Source organism: Ruditapes philippinarum, unplaced genomic scaffold (assembly GCF_026571515.1).
Source record: "Ruditapes philippinarum isolate M1 unplaced genomic scaffold, ASM2657151v2 ctg8445_1_1_1_1, whole genome shotgun sequence".
NCBI lineage: Eukaryota > Metazoa > Mollusca > Bivalvia > Venerida > Veneridae > Ruditapes > Ruditapes philippinarum.
In genome coordinates, this window is record NW_026864925.1 from 1 (window position 1) to 25,495 (window position 25,495).

At 32.2% G+C, this 25,495-nt stretch overlaps 1 protein-coding gene across 4 annotated transcripts in view; it reads left to right on the forward strand.

Moving 5' to 3' along the window:
• Positions 1–1,963: 1,963 nt before the first annotated feature.
• The window catches only part of LOC132727292 (TLC domain-containing protein 2-like), a 67,435-nt gene continuing 43,903 nt past the window's right edge, over positions 1,964–25,495 (forward strand). The window contains exons 1-5 of one of the 4 annotated variants that reach the window (XR_009625330.1): positions 1,977–2,313; positions 3,665–3,747; positions 4,369–4,451; positions 7,889–12,261; positions 12,310–14,100. Coding sequence is in view for 3 of the 4 variants with exons in the window: in XM_060712723.1 (XP_060568706.1) it covers positions 2,096–2,313; positions 3,665–3,747; positions 4,369–4,451; positions 7,889–8,314 (810 nt within the window). In the remaining variant the exon portion in view is untranslated. Of the gene's footprint in view, positions 2,314–3,664; positions 3,748–4,368; positions 4,452–7,888; positions 14,101–19,576; positions 25,217–25,495 lie in introns of those variants that run through there. The other 3 variants (XM_060712724.1, XM_060712723.1, XM_060712725.1) reach the window with 3 other exon arrangements.

Sequence of the window (25,495 nt, forward strand, 5' to 3'; positions counted from 1 at the left end):
TTTGCATTGAGTGCGTTAGATATGATATCCCTAGAGTCTTTCTATCGGACTGAGAAAGCTATTAATTCCTAGGTGAGCTCTGTAGACTACCAAACACTTTCCTGGCAAAGCAGATATTCAAAAATAGACTGTTTCACTACTTAAATTTTGATAAATATTTCTGACATTTATTGTATTCTTCGGATATACGATTTTGAGCATGTGTATAGACGGTATTTTTCCACCAAAAACTTCATGGAAACGAATATTACATAATATGTGATCGAAACAAAGAAAAGAGACTGGTTATTGCAATTACAGTGCAGTTTCTAGTGTTAATACCAATATTACCAATGGGGTATAATCCTTGCACGATATTGAGTATGAACACCCTCGATTACTCTCCTTTGCAAAAAAAAAACTCGCGCATGTGACATATGAAGACTTTGTGCAACATCAGGTATGCTTCTCTGTCCTAAGAATCTAGACACGCGTGAAAAAGTATGAGAAGGTGTTATTGAAAATCTCAGGTTACAGCACATACATCTCATCTATACAGTTACAGATTTTTTTGCTTGGACAGCCAGTCAAACTTTTAAATATTCTAAACTCCTGAGATGTTTTTACTTTAATACAGAAATGTACATGAATAATGGAGCGTTAAATTAAGTGTGTGTGTGTGTGTGTGTGTGTGTGTGTGCGTGTGTGTGCGTGCGTGCGTGCGTGCGTGCGTGTGCGTGCGTGCGTGCGTGCGTGCGTGTGCGTGCGTGCGTGTGTGCGTGCGTGTGTAACCACGGATTGTAATATAAATCCTTGGTGTAACTGTTAGAATTGAATTAAATTACTAACCTGTTGCAATGTTGAATTGTTGCACGTAATTATAACAATAGCCTCCTTAACTAACTAACTAACTAACTAACTAACTAACTAACTAACTAACTAACTAACAAACTAACTAACTAACTAACTAACTAACTAACTAACTAACTAACTAACTAACTAACTAACTAACTAACTAACTAATTTAACTAACTAACTAATTAAGTAACTAACTAATTAAGTAACTAACCAACCAACGAAAGTTAATATGACAAAGTATATACATGTAATTGTAAATTTTTTATGTTTAGCAATCCAAATATTGAGGAAATAAAAGTATCAAGTATCATATATCTTATGTTCTTCTACAATATTATTTACAATGAATGTACAATGTCAGCTAAGGATTTCGATGTATATTTGAGCTCGGGCAAAAAAAAACAACAGCCCTGAAAAAAATTAAATATGCTTATACACATTGTATAAGCTGATACTAACAAACCAACATTAGTTGTTATTACATGTGATATACAGTATCTGCGACAAAAATATACATTTTGTCCCAGACAGTATGCGAAGTATACTGTACGTGTACCACGTCCTTAAATAATATAAAGAATACAATTAAATAAAAAAACTAGATCTATATATATAGCGTTTTATAACGCATCAACACATAACTACGGTTGCATAGAGGTGACATGAGTATCTCCTGCCCACGAGTTAATTATCTCGTGCGCACGACTTAGTGACTCGTGGTCATGACATGGTATCTCGTGCGCACGAGAAAAATAAAAACACACACATATGTCACCTCTGTGCCACCGTATAACTGATATCGCTTCATATCTTTTCAAACAAATAGAAACTTTAATAATTTAATTATGTGTATTTTTCAATGTTGATTAAATCATACACGCAGGTCTAACTGCGTTGCGTCACGCTTTTAATTACAGCCCTGATTGCGTCAAACTATTCATTTCTATACGTATTTCAATTAATCTGGGAATTAATCAAATAACATCAGTCCAGCTCGGTCATTTAGACATAATTATGCAAAATTAATCTTCAAAGTCTCTCAGTTTAAGGATTAAAATGAATCATGTTCCGTCTTGTCGCTTAATCCTTAACAAGTCAAGAAATCTAGAGAATAAATCTGTTTTGACAGCGAACCTGGCAACACGTGTGTTTATTGTTTACATCTTGTCCATGTTATAAGCGATTTCGTCACGTGACGCATCGATGAGACATCGCCAGGATTCCCCGGAAGCAATATTTTTAGAAATTTATAGTGAAAATGACAGAAAAAGAATTTATTTTCGATCCACACAATAAAGTGGAACGCAGTTATGGATATTGTATGTTCTTTGTCAGTATAATATCATTTATACTCACCAATATAGTGGTCACCAAAATTGGACCTCCCAAAAACGTGAAAGGAGACCCGTGGAGATGGAACAATTTATTCATTTCTTGGATACATGCAGCCATATGTGGCACATGGGATATACTTTGGTTTGTATATTGTGTATGCATATCTCGTTTTAACAAAATTTATATATGATTCTCTATAGGATCTGTTTGAATCTAAACGATTTCGGCAAATTTGAAGACCCAGGAAAATATGTCGCTTGTATCGCTGAAAAAAATATATAGAAATGCGACTTGCTTTTAGGTACACAATAACTTGCTTCGGCTTGTTCATCCCGTATGAAAGATTCAAATTCCACAATTTACATTTAGTATATGAATTAAAAAACAGGTTTTCCTTGCTTTTATGACTCACAGTCAATTTAATGATGATAAATTATAATAATACGTACATTCCTAGGCCAACCGCAGAAGGTTTTGACTAACTAATACACCAATTGACAGTTGCGAACCTGGCAGATCACAGGCTTTTCTTCTCAGTAATTTTGCGAGTAAAGATTACCGGCTGTGTATCTCTATGTTAAATAGTCTGACATGTGGTAGTTTTAACAAATTTTTTTAAATACTTTTGGTGCCTAAAGAGGTGAGATGAAGCTAAGATCACAAGCTTTTCATTGATGTAATGAAAAATAAAATTGGTCTATAAATAGCAAATAACTAGTGGTTTGAATGTGGCAAAATTAGTATTGTTTAAGTATTAGAGATATCAATTTAAGTCGAAGACAATGGAAACAACTCATGTTTTTACACTTGATATACCTCGGTTATAATTTAAGCAGTTTATACAGAAACTGTCAATGTGGGGTGCATTGTTGAATTATTTGAATTTGTATCCCTTTTTAAGTTTTTTATATAATACATTGACTGTGGTAAAAGAAAAGATGTTCCGTTTCTTATTCACTATGTTCTGGTTACTATCCTTAATGAAGACTACTTGACCTCTCTCTATCTCCCAAGTATCTTTTCACGGCCATCCCTGTAGCTTTATTTATAGCAACTTCAGACTATATTTGTATTAAAAGTATTTTAAGTTCTTTTTCTTTCTTAGGATTGTGTACCATTCAAACTGCTTACCACCTTCAGATAAATTATTTTGAAAATCAGCTCTTCATCAATATATATTGAATATATACACTGAGCAAAAGTTTCAATCAGATCTTTGAAAAATGTTGATAACTTCCTTATTTGAACAGCTAAGATAATGAAATATTACAAATGACAAAAAGTGTTACAATAATGTGTAATCAAACTGGTTTTATGTATATTTAAACTATCCAATCGGCAGTGCATGTGCTTTTTACACATGCTATTCAAATATCATATAAGAAGATAGCTTGCAAGTTTATTGTATAAATAGAAGCATTTACTTTCTTTTATTTGCTTATGTCAGTTAACTGTACATGTATTAATACTTTCTATTCTACTTTTGTTTCAGTTTATATTTTTATCCAGAGATGTTGGATGACCTAGTTCACCATATTAATTACTTCACATATCTAATGATTGCCTTCTCAACAGGTATGTTAACCTTTTTATGCTAAGATTTGTCATATAGACATACAATGCAAGAAAAATGAGAGAAAAAGTAGCCTGATCTAGACTCAAACTTGAGACCCTTGAAACACTTTTTTCAGAAGCTCCCCCAACTGAGTTATTTTTTTATCCATCTACTTATCTTTTTCCCTATTAGGCAATAGGTCTATATGGTTACATGTTTCAACACTAAATTTAAATACATTGTAGAAGTTCAATTTTCTAATGGAAGCAGAAACAATGTAAATTGACAGACTTAAAGCTTCTTACTGTCATAGTCCATGTCAGACAAGAAATGTTGATGACAAAAGTGTGAATCCTGACAGTTCATCCTGACTGAGACTCGAACCTGGGACTCTTGGAACAGTTTTATGGGCTGAGCTACTAGGCTGCTTTAACCATCTTCTCCCCTATTAGTGAACAGTTCTATACCAACAGATTTGCACATTAAAAAGGCAAAACTATGCTTATAAGCTGATGTTTATTGGTTTGAATGCTGTGTGTGGGCAGGATTTATTTCACATGCATTTGCATATATTTGAAAGCTAGATAATTTTATGATTAACCTTGATTAATTAACTCAAGATTTTTGGTTTTTCCTTTCAGGTTACTTTGTGTATGATTTCCTAGATCTGATGTACAATGGCAAGCTGATAGCTAATTGGGAAGTCACACTTCATCATATAGCAGTAAGTTACTTTTTTACTAAATATGAAGTTTATTATTATAGATTAGATTGTGAGGGATTTGGTCTTATTATACTGAAGTTTTGAAGTCCCTAGGAGATTCTGTATTTTATATGCTTTCAATCTTCACATATAGCTGACTGCTTCATACTAGTATTAGAATAATTATTAGGCTATATGTATTGTGTAATCTCAAGAATACAATTGTTTGTTATAATAATATTAGATTATCAAAGCTTATGATGTCACATGATAGTTGCTTGAAGATTGTTGGAAACATTGTTCATTGTGGCTTTGGGGTATTGAAGAAAACATACCTATGGAAAACAAGCTAGAATTGGTTACATGTTCTTGAGCTTGACAGGTCAAAATGTGAACCTATGGTTTAACTTACCAAATGACATGAGGTTGTCACGATGAAATGTGAGACTTATACTGTGCTTATTTAGTGACCCAGGCTGGTTAGGCTGAGATCTTGCTTATTTAGTGACTTGATCTTGTCAGGCTGAAATATGAGCCCAAGACCTTGCTTATTTACTATTTAGTGACTTGGCTTGTTAGACTGAAATGTTGGCCTAAGACCTTGCTTATTGACAGTTTACTATGTAGTGAGTTGGCTTGTTAGGCTGAAATATGGGCCCAAGACCTTGCTTATTTACTACATAGTGACTTGGTTTGTTAGACTGAAATGTGGGCCTAAGACCTTGCTTATTTACTATGTAGTGAGTTGGCTTGTTAGGCTGAAATGTGGGCCTAAGATCTTGCTTATTTACATGTACTATGTAGAGACTTAGCTTGTTAGGCTGAAATATATGTGATTGTAAGACCTTGCTGATTCAGTGACAAGTGTTTGTCCGGCTGATATGTGAGACTTGTGTCCTGGATTTTAAGTGACTAGGGCATTATAGGCCATATTTTCAGCTATATCAGACTGAACTTATATACCATCATAGTCATGCTTTTAGTATTCTCTATAGTTACTGATATTTCTATCAATTTTCTGCTGTCACCTTGCAATCATGAATGCTTTACCTCTTACTTTTCTTACTTTTTACTTGTTTTTCCTTTTTTTTCTTTTTTCCTTTTTTAGCTCGACTTTTCGCAGAATAATAATGCAGTCACCCATTTGTCGGCCTCCCTATGGTTAAGTTTTTGCGTGTAAGCTGGTATCCCTATAACTACTGAAGGAAATGGATTGAAACTTCACAAACTTGTTCTCTGTGATTATCTAACATGATTGGCACAAGTCCCATAACTCAGATTTGCTTCTTTTGCATAATTATGCCCCTTTTTCGACTTAGAAATTCTTGCTTAAGTTTTGCGTGTAAGCTGGTATCCCCATAACTATTGAAGGGAATGGATTGAAACTTCACACACTTGTTCTCTGTGATTATCTAACATGATTGGCACAAGTCCCATAACTCTGATTTGCTTTTTTTGCATAATTATGCCCCTTTTTCGACTTAGAAATTCTTGGTTAAGTTTTTGCGTGTAAGCTGGTATCTCCATAACTACTGAAGGGAATGGATTGAAACTTCACACACTTGTTCTCTGTGATTATCTTACATGATTGGCACAAGTCCCATAACTCTGATTTGCTTTTTTGCATAATTATGCCCCTTTTTCGACTTAGAAATTCTTGGTAAAGGTTTTGCTTGTAAGCTGGTATCTCCATAACTACTGAAGGGTTTGTGCCTTTTTTGGGACAATTTTATGCATTCATAATAATAAAGCAGTGATTTACTCGATAAAACATCTTAATAACAAGCCTTTGTACCTTTTCGGACAATTTTATGTATTCATATAGGTAAGCATTATTATACTCGATGAAACACCCTTGTGACAACTTTTCGAATAGTCGAGCGTTACTGTCCTCCGACAGTTCTTGTTTTTATTCACAATATTGAAATAAAAGTTATTTTGTTTTGTTAGCTTTGGTTGTATGTTGCGTCATTTTAACAATGTAATGCTACCCCCAGGCCCCGTGTTCACAAAGATTTTAGGATCAGGATCAAGATCAGGATCAAATCTAAAAACTCAAATATTATCCATTGTTAATTCTTATAGATTAGATATTTAATACTAACTTGATAAAACTGGACTTGAAATAGCATGTTTTTGAAATTAAAGAATAAATTTATTGTAATTTTTGAAAGATATGGGCATTTTACAGTAAATCCAAATATTGATCTTGATCCTAAAATTGATCCTTATTTTGATCCCATTATTTTTGTATTTGTTTCGTTATTTGTCTATTTTATCCCAAAACAGGATTGTTTCTTTGCAAATCAGCAAAATATTACATTAACTTTATGTACCATTCAATTCTAGCAAAATACGATCAATATTAGTTATATAAAACAAAGAAAATAAAATCAGGATCACTTGATCCTGATCCTGATCTTTTCTTTGTGAACACGGGGCCAGAGCTTGAACTTTTTAGGGGCTGTGGTAACTTCAGGTATGACTTGCAAAAGCTAATGGTAGCTCACAATTTTCTTCAGGAGTGTTATATATTTATAAAATTCTATGATTGCATATACAAAATGTACATCATATTTATGTGATCATTTTGTACAAACATGTTACTGAACTGTCTCAATATTTATGTCATATTGTTCTTTAATTTCTTCATTTCTGTACAAATGTGCGGGTATGGGGGAAAAAAAACAGCATTTCTTCTAGTTTCAGTATGAGCTGTGGCTATTCTGCTTAAGTTGGCCAGTTTTTGTTAATTCTTGAAATTTTGAAATTTACTATTTTGTAATTAAAGAACAATGTGAAGTGAACTGACTTCCGTACATAATTGATATGATTAAGTAGCATTTTAAAATTAAATTGGATATTGAATATGTTTATTGTTAACAACAGTTTTTGTCCTGTCATAATTATTACCTTCTATTTATTTCTAATATTTCAATTTATTTTTTGAGCAAAATCTTGCACAAAATTGCATAATCTTGTTTTCTTTCATTGGTCACATAACTGAAATTGTACTATAATTATACAAGCAGAACTTATAATCCTACCAAAAAAAAAAAAGAAATCAAATTTTCTACCGTATATTGAATTACAGAGAACACAACAATCAGTGTTCAAGGATAGTATATACGTGTATATATGAGCCGCGCCACGACAAAACCAACAAATGCGTTTGCGACCAGCAACCGCGCAGTCTGATCAGGATCCATGCTGTTCGCTTACAAACCCTATAACAAGTAGAGAAACTGATAGCGAACAGCACAGATCCTGATCACACTGCCTGGATGCGCAGGCTGGTCTGGATCCATGCTGGGCGCAAAAGCATTATGTTGGTTTTGTTGTGACGCGTCTCATATCAAGAGCATGAAATCTCAATCTCTTTTTCAAACCAATTTATTTGTTAAGAATAAGATTTTTTAGAAAAACATTTAATAAAAGAAATTATGTACGTATTTCAGGTAACTTCCATGTTCTGGTACAACCTGCATGAGGAGATGTGTATAGGTTACAATGTAGTTGCCATCATGGCCGAAATTAACAGTTTCTTCCTACATTCCCGCAAGCTTCTACATTTATTACAGTACAAATTTGACAACAAATTTTATCGTTTAGTCTGTATGTTGAACTTGGTGACATTTTTCGTCTGCCGCGGCTGGTCGCTGTGTCGGATCTCGTACGGAATGTACACAGAATCTCACCGGGTGCCACCAGTCTACTTCCGGTTTTTGTGTTTTTCTATTTTTGTGATGAACTCGATAAATCCTGTGTTGTTCTGGAGACTTTTAAGAAATGATGTGTTAAGAAGACCGTCAACACCGAAGAAATCAAAGCAGCCAGTTATAAATGGAAACAATAATCAAAATGCTCATTTAAAATCAAATTAATGTTATAGTAATAATGCTGTTTAATTAATGGACACTTCTAGTTTTAGAAATTGCTATGAAATAAACAGTTTAATAAAGGTTGCATTTTAATATTTGTATACATATGTACACCGAAAGATACAAGATTAAATATAAATGAATCAATTAACTATATAGATATATTACGTATTATAGCTTGACATTTGGTCAGTATATATTGTACTTTTAGAACGTTTGTCTTGAATGAAATGTAAATTTTTGCATCATTATTTTCAAAATTTTAGAATAACAGTTTTATTTAAACATTTTCACTAAGTCACTATGATAGTTTTGAAAAACTTTGAATTATTCAGAATATGAATATGAACATAAAAGTTGTACATATATGGACTTTGTACTGAATTGCAATCTTTCTGTTGTCTAGTTGCTTTTTAGCTAGCATTATAAGGGAGACAATTACAATTTAGTTTCATAACCAGTTATTGTCTCCCCTTAGTGTATTAGGTACATGTATATGCATAGTTGTTTAAATAGTGAATCACAGTGATTGAATATATAAAGGTTTTGTTTTGGCATTATGTTTTAAGAAAATGATAAATCATTGTGTTTTACTGATTATGATAATGTTATCATAAAAGCTCACAATATGAAAAGGTTAAAACAGAATTGGATATAAAAGAAAAGTATGGTAAAAGATTTTGAATCATTAGTTTTGCAAACATATCCTATAATTCTTAAAACGTGAAAAAGTTATATGTCCTTGCATAATTCAAAAAGTTAAGTATATTTTAATTATGTCATGTCAGTCGGTCTCCCTATGGACAACATTAACAATGTCTTGGCCTGTAGTAGTCATCATAATTATTTAAAAAAAAGTATATCTCTTAACCATGGCTTGATTTAAATGGATTGAAATTTTACCTTGGGAGACTGACATTAAAGGTCAAATTTTCCAGATTGTATGTTAGTTAAATTCTGTCATGAAATGTTATTTCCTGTGCTTTTATTCTTTGCTTTCCAATTTCATTAATTTATTTATATTATCTTGGTTATTATAGTTAGCTACATGTAGCTGTGTGATATATCAACATTGTAAAATCATTTACTGTATACTAAAAGATGTATTTCATCTAGGAATAATGATGATATAATTCACTTATGTCATTGGTAGTAACCTTTGAACTTTGGTCTTTGTTTTCTATAATATTTACCATGACATAATGTGTGAACCATGTGACTAGTTCGGTACTAATTGGTGACTAAGATTGATAATACAATGTTAGATATGACAGTTAATGTTATGATACTCTATAGATAGGCAAAACCACTTGGTTGTGACTGTAAAAAAAATATGACTACAAATTTTGTGTTACATGTAATTAGAATTCTAGCAATTCTTGCCTGTAAAAAATGAACTAAATTATTTTTGCATTCAGTGTTTTTCCCCTTCTTGATTTAGGTCTCCGAAAATTCTAATATTCTTCAAAATTTTGTAAGTAATTTTTGAAAATTATAAGTTTTACATTTGTCGAATCTCAATATTTGCAATTTTAACATAATCATGCAATTAAACATTTTCCGAAATGGGTTTTACATAGACCTTTTCCTAAAAGGATTAAGTAAAAACACTGGTATCTGTTAGTATTTCATAAAGAATTAACATTTTACATTTAGATTAGATCAAGTTATTTCAACCATTTTTCATTCTGTATAAATATTTCATCCTTCCTCAGTAGTTGTGAAAGTTAGCAGTTTTCAAACTTTGTAAATTTGGCATCGTTCAACCTGGCATCATATATTTATAACAATGTGTGTAAATTTGTCGTTCATAAAACAGTGTATAATTTTCATCTTGGGACAACATTGCTTTTTTTAGCATTCATTTCTATATTTAGGATTCTGTGGCAGTCTGTGTTTACTTAATTAGGTATTTTCCAGCAATATTTGTATATATGGCACTTTTTGAAGACAATTTTTGTAAATTTGGTATCCATTGACCTTCTGAATTTTGGCATTAATTTTATAACTTGTGTTTATTTTGCTCTAGTTTCAACTAAAAGTGTAAATTTGTCATTGTATCATATAACCTATGACTGACATTCTTTTTACATTTAGCATAAATTCTTGTAATCCCTCAAAAGGATTGTTAAACATTTATAGTAGTGGTGCAGTACATACATTATCAATAGTGTTGACACATGATAAGTCAATGATAAATGTGGCAGAAATGATAAGCCTGTAAATTGATGTGATGTCATATATGTAACTTGCATACATTAATTGGTTTTACTGATTTATGATGAGAAAATGTACTTGTAAGCTAAAAGGAAATTTTATTGGAGGGTGAACAGTAATTGACATATAAGGACATATATTTTCTATAGTGTGACACAGAAAATCTAACAATATTATTGTTTTTAGCTCAACTTTTCAAAGAATATTGAGAGTTATTGTACTCACTCTGGCATCAGTGTCATACTTTGGTTAAGTTTTTGCATTCATGTTGGTATCTTCTACCAAAGGGAATGGGTTGAAACATTTTTTTCTCTTTGATTATCTAACATGATGGACATAGGTTACAGAGTTATGGCCCTTCTCTTACAGTCAAGCACTGAGAATAGTGGAGCCCACTGTGTTACTGACAGCACTTCGTATGTTATTTATTTCATCAGATAAATTTACATGTTTTAAAGAACCAGAACCTGATTGTTGCTGAATTCAATGTAATAGTCTTTTGAAATTAAAGTTGCTTCTATTAAATAATGTACTTGGTGGTAAAGTACAGAAACTACTATCTGAAATAGCTAGTTTTGTGTGTATCAAAATTTAATTTTCTTTAGCAGTCAATTAATTATTTTTGTTTAGGGATCAAATTTTAGTTTTTGTTTCTTCTTGGTTTATACCATGATACCATTTTAATTTGCAACACTTACATGAATGTTTTAAGCTAAGAATGAAAGTTTGCGTTGTACATTTAGTAATAGTAATTATTGTACATTCAGTAATAGTAATTCTTGTACATTCAGTAATAGTAATTCTTGTACATTCAGTAATAGTAATTCTTATACTGATTTTTTTCATATTCTTTGAATATATTGTAAACTTAAAGTTAAAGCTTAATTTTTGTAAGGAACCGTAAATGGTTAAAGTAACTGTTTTTTTTATATGAAAAATGTTTACAATATTTTGAAGAATTTATGGTTGGAACGGTACATAAATTGGTTTTTAATAGAACACTGTGTTTATTATGATTTTATACTTTTCTATAACAAAAAGTTTTGTTTTCACACACCAAGTTAAACAAGAAGTCATTGTTTTGTTTTATACAAATTTTGTAAAAAAAGAAATCAATGCAGCATGTCTCATTGTACAAAAATATTTGTGAAATATTTTACAACAAAACGTAAGATATGCTGTCATTTTTTCATCGTCTTAGTGTTGTATTTTGAATGTTGTTTTTTTGAGACATGACATTTTCAATTTTTGTGCTAATTATCTACATTTTATGTATCTTACATATTTTTGGACTATTTAGCTTACATACTGGATCTGATTGTTTGTAGTACACTTTACTTTTAAAGTAAAATAGGTTTATTCCATGCACTTTAATTTATTTTTCACTCAAACTTTTTTCAACATGATTAAAGTTGGACACTTGTCCTTCTTTATTTTTATTTATCACATATCCATGCCACTTTTGTGATTCATCATCATCTATATCCCTCTGTGATACTGTTTCTCATAGCATCTTCATTTATTCCCTGATTTCTTACATATTTAATTGTTGGTACTTTGCATTATGAACAGTGCTACCATTAGATAGATTTTTAGGTCAATTTGGTCAAGGTCACTTGCGCTATTTAGGTCATTTTTGTCAAGGTCACTTGGGCTATTAAGGACATTGTCGTGAAGGTCATTTGGGCGATTTTGGTCAAGGTCACTGGGCTTTTTACATGTAGAACATTTTGGTCAAGGTCACTTAGACTATTTAGGTCAAGGTCACTTGGTCTATTTAGGTCAAGGTCACTTGGTCTATTTAGGTCAAGGTCACTTGGTCTATTTAGGTCAAGGTCAAAGTATCTTAGGTTAAAAATTGGACATTATTGATGTACTCTCAAAGACAGTATAGATGTCTTGTTATGAGTCTAATACTCAATAAATCTGCAATAGATTTGTTGTTTACATTTTTAGCTCACCTGTCACAAAGTGACAGGGTGAGCTTTTGTGATCGCTTTTCGTCCGGCGTCCGTCCGTCCGTCGTCCGTCCGTCGTCCGTCCGTCCGTCCGTAAACTTTTACTTTAAATGACATCTCCTCATAAACCACTAAGCCAATTTCATCCAAACTTCACAGGAATGTTCCTTTGGTGGTCACCTTTAAAAATTGTTCAAAGAATTTAATTCCATGCAGAACTCTGGTTGCCATGGCAACCGAAAGAAAAAACTTTAAATATCTTCTTTTAAAAAACCATAAGAGCTAGAGCTTAGATTTTTGGCATGAAACATCTTCTAGTGAGTGTCTACCAAGTTTGTTCAAATAAAAGCCCTGGGGTCAAAATTGGCCCCGCCCCGGGGGATCATTGATTTTCCCTATATGCATATAGTAAAAACTTAAAAAATCTTCTTTTAAAGAACCCAAAGAGCTAGAGCTAAGATATTTAGCATGAAACATGTTCTAATGGGTTTCTACCAAGTTTGTTCAAATAAAAGCCCTGGGGTCAAAATTGGCCCCGCCCCGGGGGTCATTGATTTTCCCTATATGCATATAGTAAAAAAGTTAAAAAATCTTCTTTTAAAGAACTCAAAGAGCTATGGCTAAGATATTGAGCATCAAACATGTTCTAATAGGTGTCTACCAAGTTTGTTCAAATAAAAGCCCTGGGGTCAAAATTGGCCCCGCCCCAGGGGGTCATTGATTTTCCCTATATGCATATAGTAAAAACTTAAAAAATCTTCTTTTAAAGAACCAAAAGAGTAAGAGCTAAGATATTTAGCATGAAACATGTTCTAATGGGTGTCTACCAAGTTTGTTCAAATAAAAGCCCTGGGGTCAAAATTGGCCCCGCCCGGGGGGTCATTGATTTTCCCTATATGCATATAGTAAAAAGTTAAAAAATTTTCTTTTAAAGAACTCAAAGAGCTATGGCTAAGATATTGAGCATCAAACATGTTCTAATAGGTGTCTACCAAGTTTGTTCAAATAAAAAGCCCTAGGGTCAAAATTGGCCCCGCCCCAGGGGGGTCATTGATTTTCCCTATATGCATATAGTAAAAACTTAAAAAATCTACTTTTAAAGAACCAAAAGAGTTAGAGCTAAGATATTTAGCATGAAACATGATCTAATAAGTGTCTACCAAGTTTGTTCAAATAAAAGCCCTGGGGTCAAAATTGGCCCCGCCCCGGGGGTCATTGATTTTCCCTATATGAATATAGTAAAAACTTAAAAAATCTTCTGTTAAAGAACTCAAAGAGCTATGGCTAAGATATTTAGCATCAAACATGTTCTAATTGGTGTCTACCAAGTTTGTTCAAATAAAAGCCCTGGGGTCAAAATTGGCACCGCCCTAGGGGTCATTGATTTTCCTTATATGTGTATAGCAAAAACTTAAAAAATCTTTTTTGAAAAAACCCAAATAGCTAGAGTTAAGATATTAAGCATGAAACATCTTTTAGTGAGTGTCTACAAAGTTTGTTCAAATAAAAGACCTGGGGTCAAAATTGGCCCCGTCCCGGGGGTCATTGATTTTCTTTATATGTGTATAGCAAAGACTTAAAATCTTCTTTGAAAAAACCCGAATAGCTAGAGTTTAGATATTAAGCATGAAACATCTTCTAGTAAGTGTCTACAAAGTTTGTTCAAATAAAAGCCCTGGGGTCAAAACTGGCCCGGCCCCAGGGGTGTCATTGTTTTTAACTATATGTGTATAGTAAAAACTTTAAAAAAAATCTTCTTTTAAAAAGCCCAATTAGCTAGAGCTTAGATGTTTAGCAAAAAACATCTTCTTATGGGTGTCTACCAAGTTTGTGCAAATAAAAGCCCTTGGGTTAAATTGGCCCCGCAACGTTGGGGGGGGGGGGGGCTATATACAGGTGAGCGACCTCAGGGCCATCATGGCCCTCTTGTTTTTATTCCACTTTATTTTTTTCATTTTAACTGCGAAATTTAACTTTTAATGGAGTGAAGGGCTACTTAAGTCAAAGTCACCATTGCTAAAAATAGATTTTACACTTCTTCTTTATTTAGAAATCTAGCCTTTATTTTATTGATGGATATTTTTTGGTAGGAACATATCTTGCCTGTTCTTCTAACTTTGTGGAGTTAGGGGTCACTGGGGTCAAGGGTCACAAGTGGTAAAAATAGATTTTTACTTTTTTTGCTTATTCAGCCTTTGTTTATTGACCTATGTGCATTAAGGTACATTGACAAATGAGCAAGTTCATGGAGCGTCCATCGTCATTAGCAATATGTCTTATTTTTATCTGAATGTTATACCAGTTTTTCATACGGTGATCTTTTGTACAGTTTTCTTGTTTTTGGAAATGTTGTTTTGCACTTAAGTGTTTGTTTGACATTTTTGTACTCTTTGTAATAGTAATAATTGAGAGCAAGATATTTGTGTTTATACCTGTACAATTCTTACAGTTTGGTGCTTTAAATGATGAGGATAGTAAGTTTATTTTATACTAAAACATTACTAAACATGGTAGCTATTTATAAGTTCTTGTCTTTTAATAATTAAATGATTCAGATAATTCTATACTATGATGTATATCTTGCCCGAGGTTTCACATTTTGTAGTTGATGCCCCAATCTGTATGTGATAGTTTTTTTTTTAACATCATTGTGTAGTTGACGCCCCTATCAGTACTTGGTTTAAACATATTTATTTAAGCTCGATTGCGAAGCAAGTTCTTGCAACTTATATTAATCACTTTCGAGTCCGCTTCCTGGAACCAACCAGTACTGGTGTCGTATGAAGAAACATGGTCGTGACCCGAGTAGGGCTCGAACCCATGATCTCTGGGTTGAGAGGCAGACACCTTAACCACTAGGCCACCGCTCCCCTTCTATCAGTACTTCACATGGTTATAATCATAATTCTTTACTTGACGCCTATATATTTTGATACCTGTAATTATCATAGTTCTTCTTCTATGCTGTTTTGCATCCTGAAGTATGCAGAAATTCTACATTTTAATTCCATTCCATTTTTAATTTGAGCGCAGTGGGGGAGGTTGCTTCAATCATTTTTCTTTTATTTTTTGAACAGCTATGTGAATCTCATTAGATGATTATATGAGCCGCGTCATGACAAAACCAACGTAATGCGTTTGCGACCATTATGGACCCAGACCAGCCTGAGCATACGCGCAGTCTGATAAGGATCCATACTGTTCGCTTACCAACCCTATAACAAGTACAGAAACTGATAGCGAACAGCATGGATCCTGATCAGACTGTGCGGATGCGCAGGCTGGTCTGGATCCATGCTGGTCGCAAACGCACTATGTTGGTTTTGTCGTGACGCAGCTCATATTAGGAATTAATACAGCCGGTTAGTCTAATGATCTTAGACTGCCCTACTACAATTGAAAACAATGCATGTGCAGACATTGTAAGCCTAAAATTTTATGCAGATCTGATGATGTTTTCACAATATTCATGAAAAAAACAAAAAACTGATTATTTCCATCAGAAAGGAACTAAAGCATAACAAATGACAACAGTGAATAAAGGTGATAAAAAAAACCCATAACAGTGTAATGCAAACAATTTCACAGATTAATATGTTACTTTTCATTGACATACTGTACTGTTTGCAGTTAATAAATGATCTACTCACTCTCAGTTGACTGTTTGTGCCTGAAATAATACACGGAGGGGCACCTGAGGTATTCCTCCACCAGTAAAGCTGGAAAGTCGCCGTATGACCTATACTGTGTTGGTGTAAAACCCGACAACAAAAAAATGTAAATGATCTATCCAAATGCCTATGGTAGTCTACAAATCACATTGATATTCATTATTATGTTATTGAAAATTATTATTTATGTTGAAACTATTAAATTTTAGGGGTGATTGATATTTTGATAGTAAAAACAGTTTGATTTGTTAACTGTGTTTTCTAATGAACAAAATACATGTATTCATACTTTTGTCACATGATGTGGCTTCTATTCAATCCAATATAAACACTATTTACTTCATTACACTGGGCTCATTTAATATAAAACATGACATATGGAAAATTATATGTGTACTTTTCCATTCTTAAAATAGCAAATGCTAAATTTAGACTGGATATTCCAAAAGTTATACTTTTCGTAAGTTTGAGCCAATCATGATTTTCTTGGGCTAATTAAATAATTTTGGAGCCAATTTGCTCACTGGCTCCTGCCAGCGCAAGCCCTGTATCCAGCCATATGCGAGTCACATGTCAGTGAGTCACATGACTAATGTCATTTATAATAATACCCATAACATGAAGAGTTTTGCAGATTTTGACATTTTATGACTTTACCATATCATGTGATAAGAAGAATCTTGTAGTTGTAACAATTTCATCATGTAACATGTCATCTTAACACTGATTCTGCTCTGATTCTACCCCTGTGACCAGTGAAGACCAATATCAGCCAGTCAGCCAGCACTTATGTGCAGTCTGATCATGGTATGCACTGTTCGCTTTTTAGTCCGTACACAAAATGTACATGAAATATTCCCTTAAAATGATAGTTTGGTCCAGATTGAAGGACGGACAAGCCCATCTAGGATAATTAGGTTTGTGATATAACTTCAAAGCAGGATTATTTATGTAGTACATTAGTTAAGCAGGGTAATGATAATATACTAAAACTTATTTACATCTACAACCAATTTGTTTGCTATGATAGTTCTATGTTACCTGATGTTTGATTCTACCAATTGTATTAGATTAAGAAAATATATAATTTTTGTTGTGCAGTGTGTTTAAGTCAAATGTGTTGTATTTTTCTTATGCATAGAAACAGTTCATGTAAATAACATTAAGTTATTGTACGCATTAAGATATCTTAATTAGCCCCACCCTAGCCACTTTGTGAGTGAACAAACATTTTATGTGTTTCTGTCATAATTTGTTATCATTGACTGTACATGCTTGTTGAAATTATTACAAATATATTTTATTTCTTGTAAATGAGTTTTATACTTATATATAAAATAAAACACCCCAAGAAGCAAGAGATGTCTTCCAGATGTTTGTAACTCTTACAAATTTATAAAAAAAAGATTCCGGATACAGTTGACACACAAATTATTATTAATGTTCAATTATTATTAATGCTCAATCAAACCATGCCTGCAGCATTTTGAATTCTGCCGTTTTTTCTCTATATTAAGCTGTGTACCTAGTTTCAGAGATTTTGAGTTACTAAATCAATATGGCCTATGCTACTAGTACAGGGTCTTGCAAATCAGCAAATGTTTTTGGTCTGTCCTGTACCAACTTTGATAGATTTAATTCAAGTATTACAAGCACAAGTATGAACTGACACGAGAAAAATCTGTATATATTTAACATGAGTGACGGACACCGGACATAGCCCTATCACTATACCTCACCTTGACCACTTCGTGGTCAGGTGAGCTAAAAAATGGAAGATTAACCATTCCAATTTGGAAATATAAACATTTAAGTTGTAAACTACTTTATTTTCACTCGGTTAACACTAAAAAGTACAGATGAATTTGCAAATATTTCTCAATTCAAGATTAAAGAAGAAAACCATAATCGGACATGGCAAATCAGAATATTAAAGTTAAAAGAAAATGAAGGAAAAAAAATGGCTCACAGAAGGGCTTGAGCCTATGCCCCATGTTAACTCAGTAGGAATACTGTTCAAAAAGGAGGTTTTGCATTAGGCTTCTAATACCTTCTGAATTAAAATCACACTAAGTCAGTTACAGAAAATTAACTGTGAATTGGTAAATATTGAGAAGACCGAGAAAGGCATACTATCAACATACAGAGAAACAAGACTAATGCAAGAAGAAAAAACACCCGTCTATAAACTACCTGCTTGTGTATTATCAGCGGTTTTTCTCTATTAATTGGGAAGAGGCCTAATCCTATTAATTTTGGGGAAAACTATAAAAATAATTGCTATAATTGGTAATTTGGAAATGTAAGTTCAGTTTTTGTGAAAACTACATGACTCTGAAGAAAATTATGATTGGGAGTAATATACAAGATTAAAAATCACTGATTATGAAATCAAATTTTAAAATGCATCAAATGTGTATTAGCTTCTCAATGTAATCATGGCAATTATAGTAAAGACTGTCATATGTGATTATCCAAGGGGCACCTTTAGGAAGAGGTTACATATATGACAGGGAGTCTCTAAATACAGTCACAAAGAAAAAATTTAATTTTAAAAAACATCCATATACCATTGTGACTTGCATACATAACTAATATAATGACATTAATATAGAGAAATATGTTGGGCGGACTGAAACAAGGTCACATAGAAGACAAGAGATTCCTTGAAATCAGGGGGTCACTCATCAGTCTTGACTGTATATTAAAATTAAAGCTGTTGTACGGAAAGATTATGATGAATTAGGAAATATGTATCGCAACACTAGACGATAATATATAGTAAACATTATGTTTGAGATAATGCAGTGAGAGATAAAGTGTTGCCTTGGGTACTATGGTCTTTTGAAGTCGGTCAGCTTCAAACGCTAGATCCCCTATCTTCTGTTGATTCTTTTGGCAGATTTTAGGTTAGAAACAGGTGCCTTCTAATGCTTGAAAAAGCACATGGAGGGGTACACGATGTCTTCTTCAATTGAAGCTAGAATACTGCGATATCACTTCGAACTTTCCAACTATCAATATGCTACTATTATTATAGAGTAATACTAGAATTTGTTATAGAACAAGAAGTGAAAGTTGGAAATTGTTTAAGTGGTTAACATACAAACTAATTTATTAGGATAAAAGTTTAAAACTGTTCCTTAAAATGGTTCGCATACAAACTATTTCATCAGAAGAATGCAGATGTTTTACTGATGTAACTTGTAAAAAGTGTTATGCTTACATCGTGATTTATTACTTTAACTTGTCTGATTCCATTTTGATTGATCAATATATTTATTTCATAAATCTTCTGTTTTTGATATTTTATACAACAGAAAAAATTTAAAATATTTCTTTTTTTAAATAATGTTAAATTATGCAAAAGTGTCATTTTAGAATAATCAATTATATTTTTCTCATCTCTATTTTCACAGATATCCTTCATGGGTTGGTACCACTTACAGATGAAGATGTGTATAGCATACAATTTGATTGCCCTTCTACCCGAGGTTAACAGCATCTTCTTACACAGTAGAAAGCTTCTCCGAGGTCTCGGCCATGACACCATCTACCATACTGTTCTTTTACTCAATATATTTACATTTGTTGTGTTTAGATTTATTCCAATTACCCGCGTACTGTACGGACTATTTACTGACTATTACCTTGTGCCGAAATTATATTTCCAGTGCCTTTGTGCGGCCAGCGTTGTCCTGACAACCGTCAACATAGGTTTGTTTCTCCGTCTGGCAAGTACCGACTATAAATATTACAAGTCTCTTACATCAAAGAAAAAATCATTAGAGAAGCAAGCTGTAAATGGGAATAATAACAAGGTTGAATAGAAATATTGCTATCGGCGGTTATTTGAGAAAAAAACACACGTCAAAGTGGGTTGAAAGGATGCTATTTTCTACATAGATAAATAATGTACAATATTGAATCTTTTATTGAAGTAACATAACTGTTGAACAGTATGTATTGTTTTAGCTGCTTTCTAATCAAATGGTAAAGTAATGGCCCGGTTTTTATGTTTTATGTAATAATCTTTCAGTGTCTATTATAATGGTTTGTTGTTCTTTTATTCATATTAATGTCTTATGGTTCATTAATATTTAGGTTATGTTTAATTTACTATTACAATGTATTTGCTTCATAGAAAAGTTGGATATTGCAATTTCAGTCAAGAATTATTGAAATTATTATCATAGTCTGCAATGGAGAATCTTGATTATCAAAGAAAGAAAGTTATAGATATTTTATACTTGATTTAATACACATTTCTATAACATTAACTGTTTAAATTTGTTCTGACCATACAGGGGTACATTAACTGTATCTCAGACTCTGTTAACTGTAGAAAGATACAGATTAACACATAATAACATGCTTCCAACAGAATTACCTCCCTTAAAATTGAAATAACTAATGTGTTCATGTATTTTTCCAGATATATGTTTTTTGATATGTAAGTTGTATATATCAAAACAAAAAGCTATATTTACTGACAACACCTGAATAAATGTAGAAATTATTTGGATTGATTAAACAAAACCCTTATCAGTGTCTTAGTGTAAAATTGTACTGATGTTTATAAAACAAAACCTGACTGACATTTCTTATTCCATAAATCTAACCATCTGGTTAACTAAAAGGTAGAGTGTTGGACTGAGAATCAAATAATCCAGGTTCAATTCCCAGACAGTGCAGTTCACTTTTGTTGTGATTGATCATGAAATCCTTTCTATGGTCATTCACACTGTACCTCTGCTTTGGCATGTACAGAATTTGTCACTTCCTTGCAAAAGTGAAGGCAACTAGTACTGGTAAACTGCTTGACAGCATGCCCAGGAAAGATGAGGTGACTGAACTGTGCTCTGGTAAATTCAGTGTGGCTTACTGCCATGATCCGCAGTGAAAACTACCAACACCACAGCAGTTTTATAAATCTGGAATATTTCTAATAAAACCAGATGTGTCTGGTAAAATCAGATAGAAAGCTGATATTTGATTTCAAAACCAAATTTCTGATAAAACCATAATATTTCTAATTTAATTGGATATTTCTCATAAAACACATAATGTGACATTTATGATAAAACCAAGTATTTTACATATTTAAGACTAAATATTTAGGCTTTACCGTTAAAGTGGATATTTTTAATAAAACTTGATGTTCATGAAATTATCTATAAAACAAGGTGTTTCTGATAAAACTGGATGTCTGTAATTAAACCAAGATGTAAATAAAAAAACCTGATGTTTTCTTAAAAAATCTTAAGTTTTGTATGGAATCAATTCAACTGGATATTGTAAGGTTTTATTTATAAAGTTTCTTTGAATATGCTCCAGTACTATTTTTTGCAATTCATTACTGCTGATGAACAGTGTTACTTGTTGTCGTTATAAAATGTATGTATTTACAATTTGGTTGTAGTAGAATCAGAGAAGAAGAATAATATTTATGTTAGTTATTTTCATAAATTTATACAATTTATCAAGTTTTGAATTACTTATAAAGGATGAGTGATATTTTTTATCCAAAAATCTGACAACCTTACAAATTGAGTCACATCTGCTGTAACAAAGTAACAAAGTCTGATATGCAATCCCTATGCCAAAAAGAACAAGCACGCTGATTATACTAGTATGCTGCCATCAGTTATGATAAGCCCTGCCTCCATAATATAATGTATGCTAGGCCTTGGATACCTTTTAGAGTTAGCTATAATATTATACATGTAGAGAAAACATGCATAAAAATTGATGAACTGGATACAATCCTATTGCACAATCCTTTTACAGTCATAATTTTAATAAGAATTTTACAATAATGATATTTGTCCGTCCATTTTCCATCAACCCGAGATGTATTTTTTACTCATAAAATAAAATAAATATTGGATGGTGTAAAATTTGATGGAATGACAAAGGACAGTATGCTTGATAAGATTTATTCAATTTTTTGTGTGTAATTGTTGGATATTTGAAATAACAGATATAAAGTGTCCAATGTGAAATTGTTTTTTCTTATTGTCAAATAACAATATGCATCATTCTAGAGATAAATCCCTAACATGATCTGATGTGAATGTAATTTTATTCTTTACCTATTTTATTTTACTATTTACCAGACTTCTGGTCACCATGTAACCATATGAATAAATATAATAAATGAGCCGCGTCATGACAAAACCAACATAATGCGTTTGCAACGAGCATGGATCCAGACAAGCCTGCGCATCTGCGCAGTCTGATCAGGATCCATGCTGTTCGCTATCAGTTTCTCTACTTGTAATAGGGTTTGTGAGCGAACAGCATGGATCCTGATCAGACTGCGCCGATACTCAGGCTGGTCTGGATCCATGCTGGTCGCAAACCATTACGTTGGTTTTGTCGTGACGCGGCTCAAATTATTTCAATGTATACGCTTTCCATCGTTTGATACTGTCATTTGATTAACATGTAACATAAATGTTAATGGTTTGGCCGTGGGTCACAATTTCAAAAATAGCTTATTTTTTCATAATTTCGTTAAGCTGTCCCATGCATACATAAGCATAGCTTTAAAGCCGGCCAATGTAAGCGTTACACTTTAGGCAGGTCAATGAAAATCACTCTTTAATTTTAAACCGTTCTTTTTTTGGATATGTGATTATTGCAATATTATATTAGATTCAATACTTAATTCATTAAACTCATTGAATAAAGCAATGTTATGCTCACATAATATGATTTTATTCAACTCGTTCTTATTTAGTATTAAATCTACACTCATTCAATATCCCCTTTGTATATTTAATTGTTAAGGGTAGAAGGAGGCTACAAATACCAGGTGTTGCTTCCATAAATAAGATAAAATGGGTATAGAATAAAAATGGCTATGTAACTGTATTCTATTAAATAAAGGAATATATTTGGACCAGAACCCGGCTGAATAAAAACATTTTGGACTCGTATCACAGCTTGTCCAATATGGTTTGTCTTGCTGGGTAATAATCCAGATATGCATATCTCCGTATTGTACTGGATACAATATGGAATAAATATGTGACATTTATCTGCTTTTACTTTGCTAATGATGATCATACCTTTATGATATTGTTATATTCTTTTTTTATTATATTGTATTGGTGTAGGCCATGAATTTGTATTTCTTCTATATTTTTTGTATTTCTATATTTTTATTTTTGCTTTACTTAGCAAAATATTTTAGGCAAGTCCTACTTGTTTAAAGTTTGATATGCAACTTTATAACTCATTATCTGCTGAAGGGTTTCACTTGGATTTTCACATTAAGTCTCCAGGATCCTAGTTGTACGTAACTCAAAAACACATCATTCTGGCATGACTTTTGACTCTGTCACAAAATTATACATCTTGTGAACTTTAAGAATTTGTTGTTAAATTTTTATGTGCAGTAGTAATCTCAACAACTACTAAATGTATTCACTTGCAACTGTACCAAACTGTTTTTTTTATTATATAGTATAACTGAAGGTCACTGTCCAAGGTTCATAACTGTAGGTTCATAACTGTAGCATAGATTTTAATTAAACTATGGTTGTCCTTTCGTAATCTTAATTCTGACAATATCTGTAGTTCTTCATGAGAATAGTCAATCTTAATGTTTAACTGGCAGATCTTGTTTTAATTTTCTCTTTTATTTTACAGTATTCACATTTTCTTTTTATTCTTGCACTATTTTTGCTTGATAAGTATTTATTTTTTCTTCTTCTTTTTATTAACATTTTTGTATAAATCATACCTTATTTTATACATTTTGTATATGCATTTCTTGAACATCTATATCTGCAACATAAATTGAAGTCTACCTAAAAAAAGAGAGTAAAACTATTAAAAATATATAGTAAATTGTGTAATTGTTTATTTAAACAGAAGTGAGAGTTGACAATCAAAATAATAACTAGTGTGTCGAATTTCTATTTATAAAAATAAAGAAATAGAAAAAAATAGACAAAGGCTGATATTATTAAGGGTAAGGTTAAGAGGTCAATCTAGGTTAATGTTGCTATGATATTTTATCTTCGTTAATAAAAATTTCTTTGTCATCACAATTTTTATATATTTTACAAGATATTTTACTATCTAGTCTGTATAGGAATTTTGAACATTTTAGTTTGTAACAGTGTCAAACAGATGTGACTGGATGAAGAACTGTTTATAATGTAAAAAAATCAAGACAACACATTCCACTAGTTTCGACTTTAATCAAATTAAAGTCAGAATAAAAATGAAGAACAAGTTCTTACTCAGTTAATTTTTACAATCAAATAACCTTGTTTATTCAAGAATTGTAGATGCTTGAATTCAACCAACAAGTGTCTGTGCTTGATTTACAGGTCTTTTTCATTAGCCTGGTGTTTTAAAGTGAATTGTTTGGTGTTAAAATTTAAAAAAAGTCAGAATAAAAATCAGATCTGATATATGAAAAAGGATCTCTTGTAATGTGCCTTTTCAAACTGTTGATTATTAACTTTTGCTTATATTTACAGATTTAATACTGTTATTTGTTATTTGGTGCCTTACATAAAAAGGAAAGTTTGTTTACTGCTGTCATTTTTATTATTATATTGTATATTTTTGCAATGATATCTTGCTCGTCTTGGAACAGTGTAGGTAAAACAGTTCATGAAAAAAGTCAGTTGGATTCTGACCTACATTTTTAGCTTGATTGTCATGAAAGCCTTCTCAACCATGCTTGAGTTGGCTTCTTTGGAAAACATGGTCGTGAACAGGCTCAGACCCATGGTCAGATGATCCCTGTGTTATGTGGCAGACACTTAAATGGGTCTGTTACATGTATAAACTATCATTCCACCTTTCTTTTAGCTCTATGACAAAAATTGATTGATTCAATTTGTGCATGGCCTTATGAATAAATAATCTATGTTTCAGAATCCAAATTGTTAACTATTTCTTACTTCTTGCATTTCTTCTTGTTATATTTTTATATACATGTATATTGCATATTGTTGTGTTAGCATACTATTTTTGAAGAAAAAAATCACTGTATTTTCTTTGGCTTTACACAATAAACATTTTTTGTACAATGAAGTCTTGTTATTGAATTATTATAAACAAATCAAGGTAAATGAATTACTCATCCAGTAGTATTTTAACCAAAGTAGCGTAGTTAGTTCATTTAACAGATTACAAGATCTTGAAATTATTTCAAGAAATACTTACTGCACATGATTATTGATAGCAACAATGTCAGTAAAATTGGTTTCTAGAAAACAGTTTAGCAAAGAACTTGTGTAATTATCATATATCAATTGGCCAAAATTCTACACAATATAATATACATTTTGTAAGCCTGCACATCCATG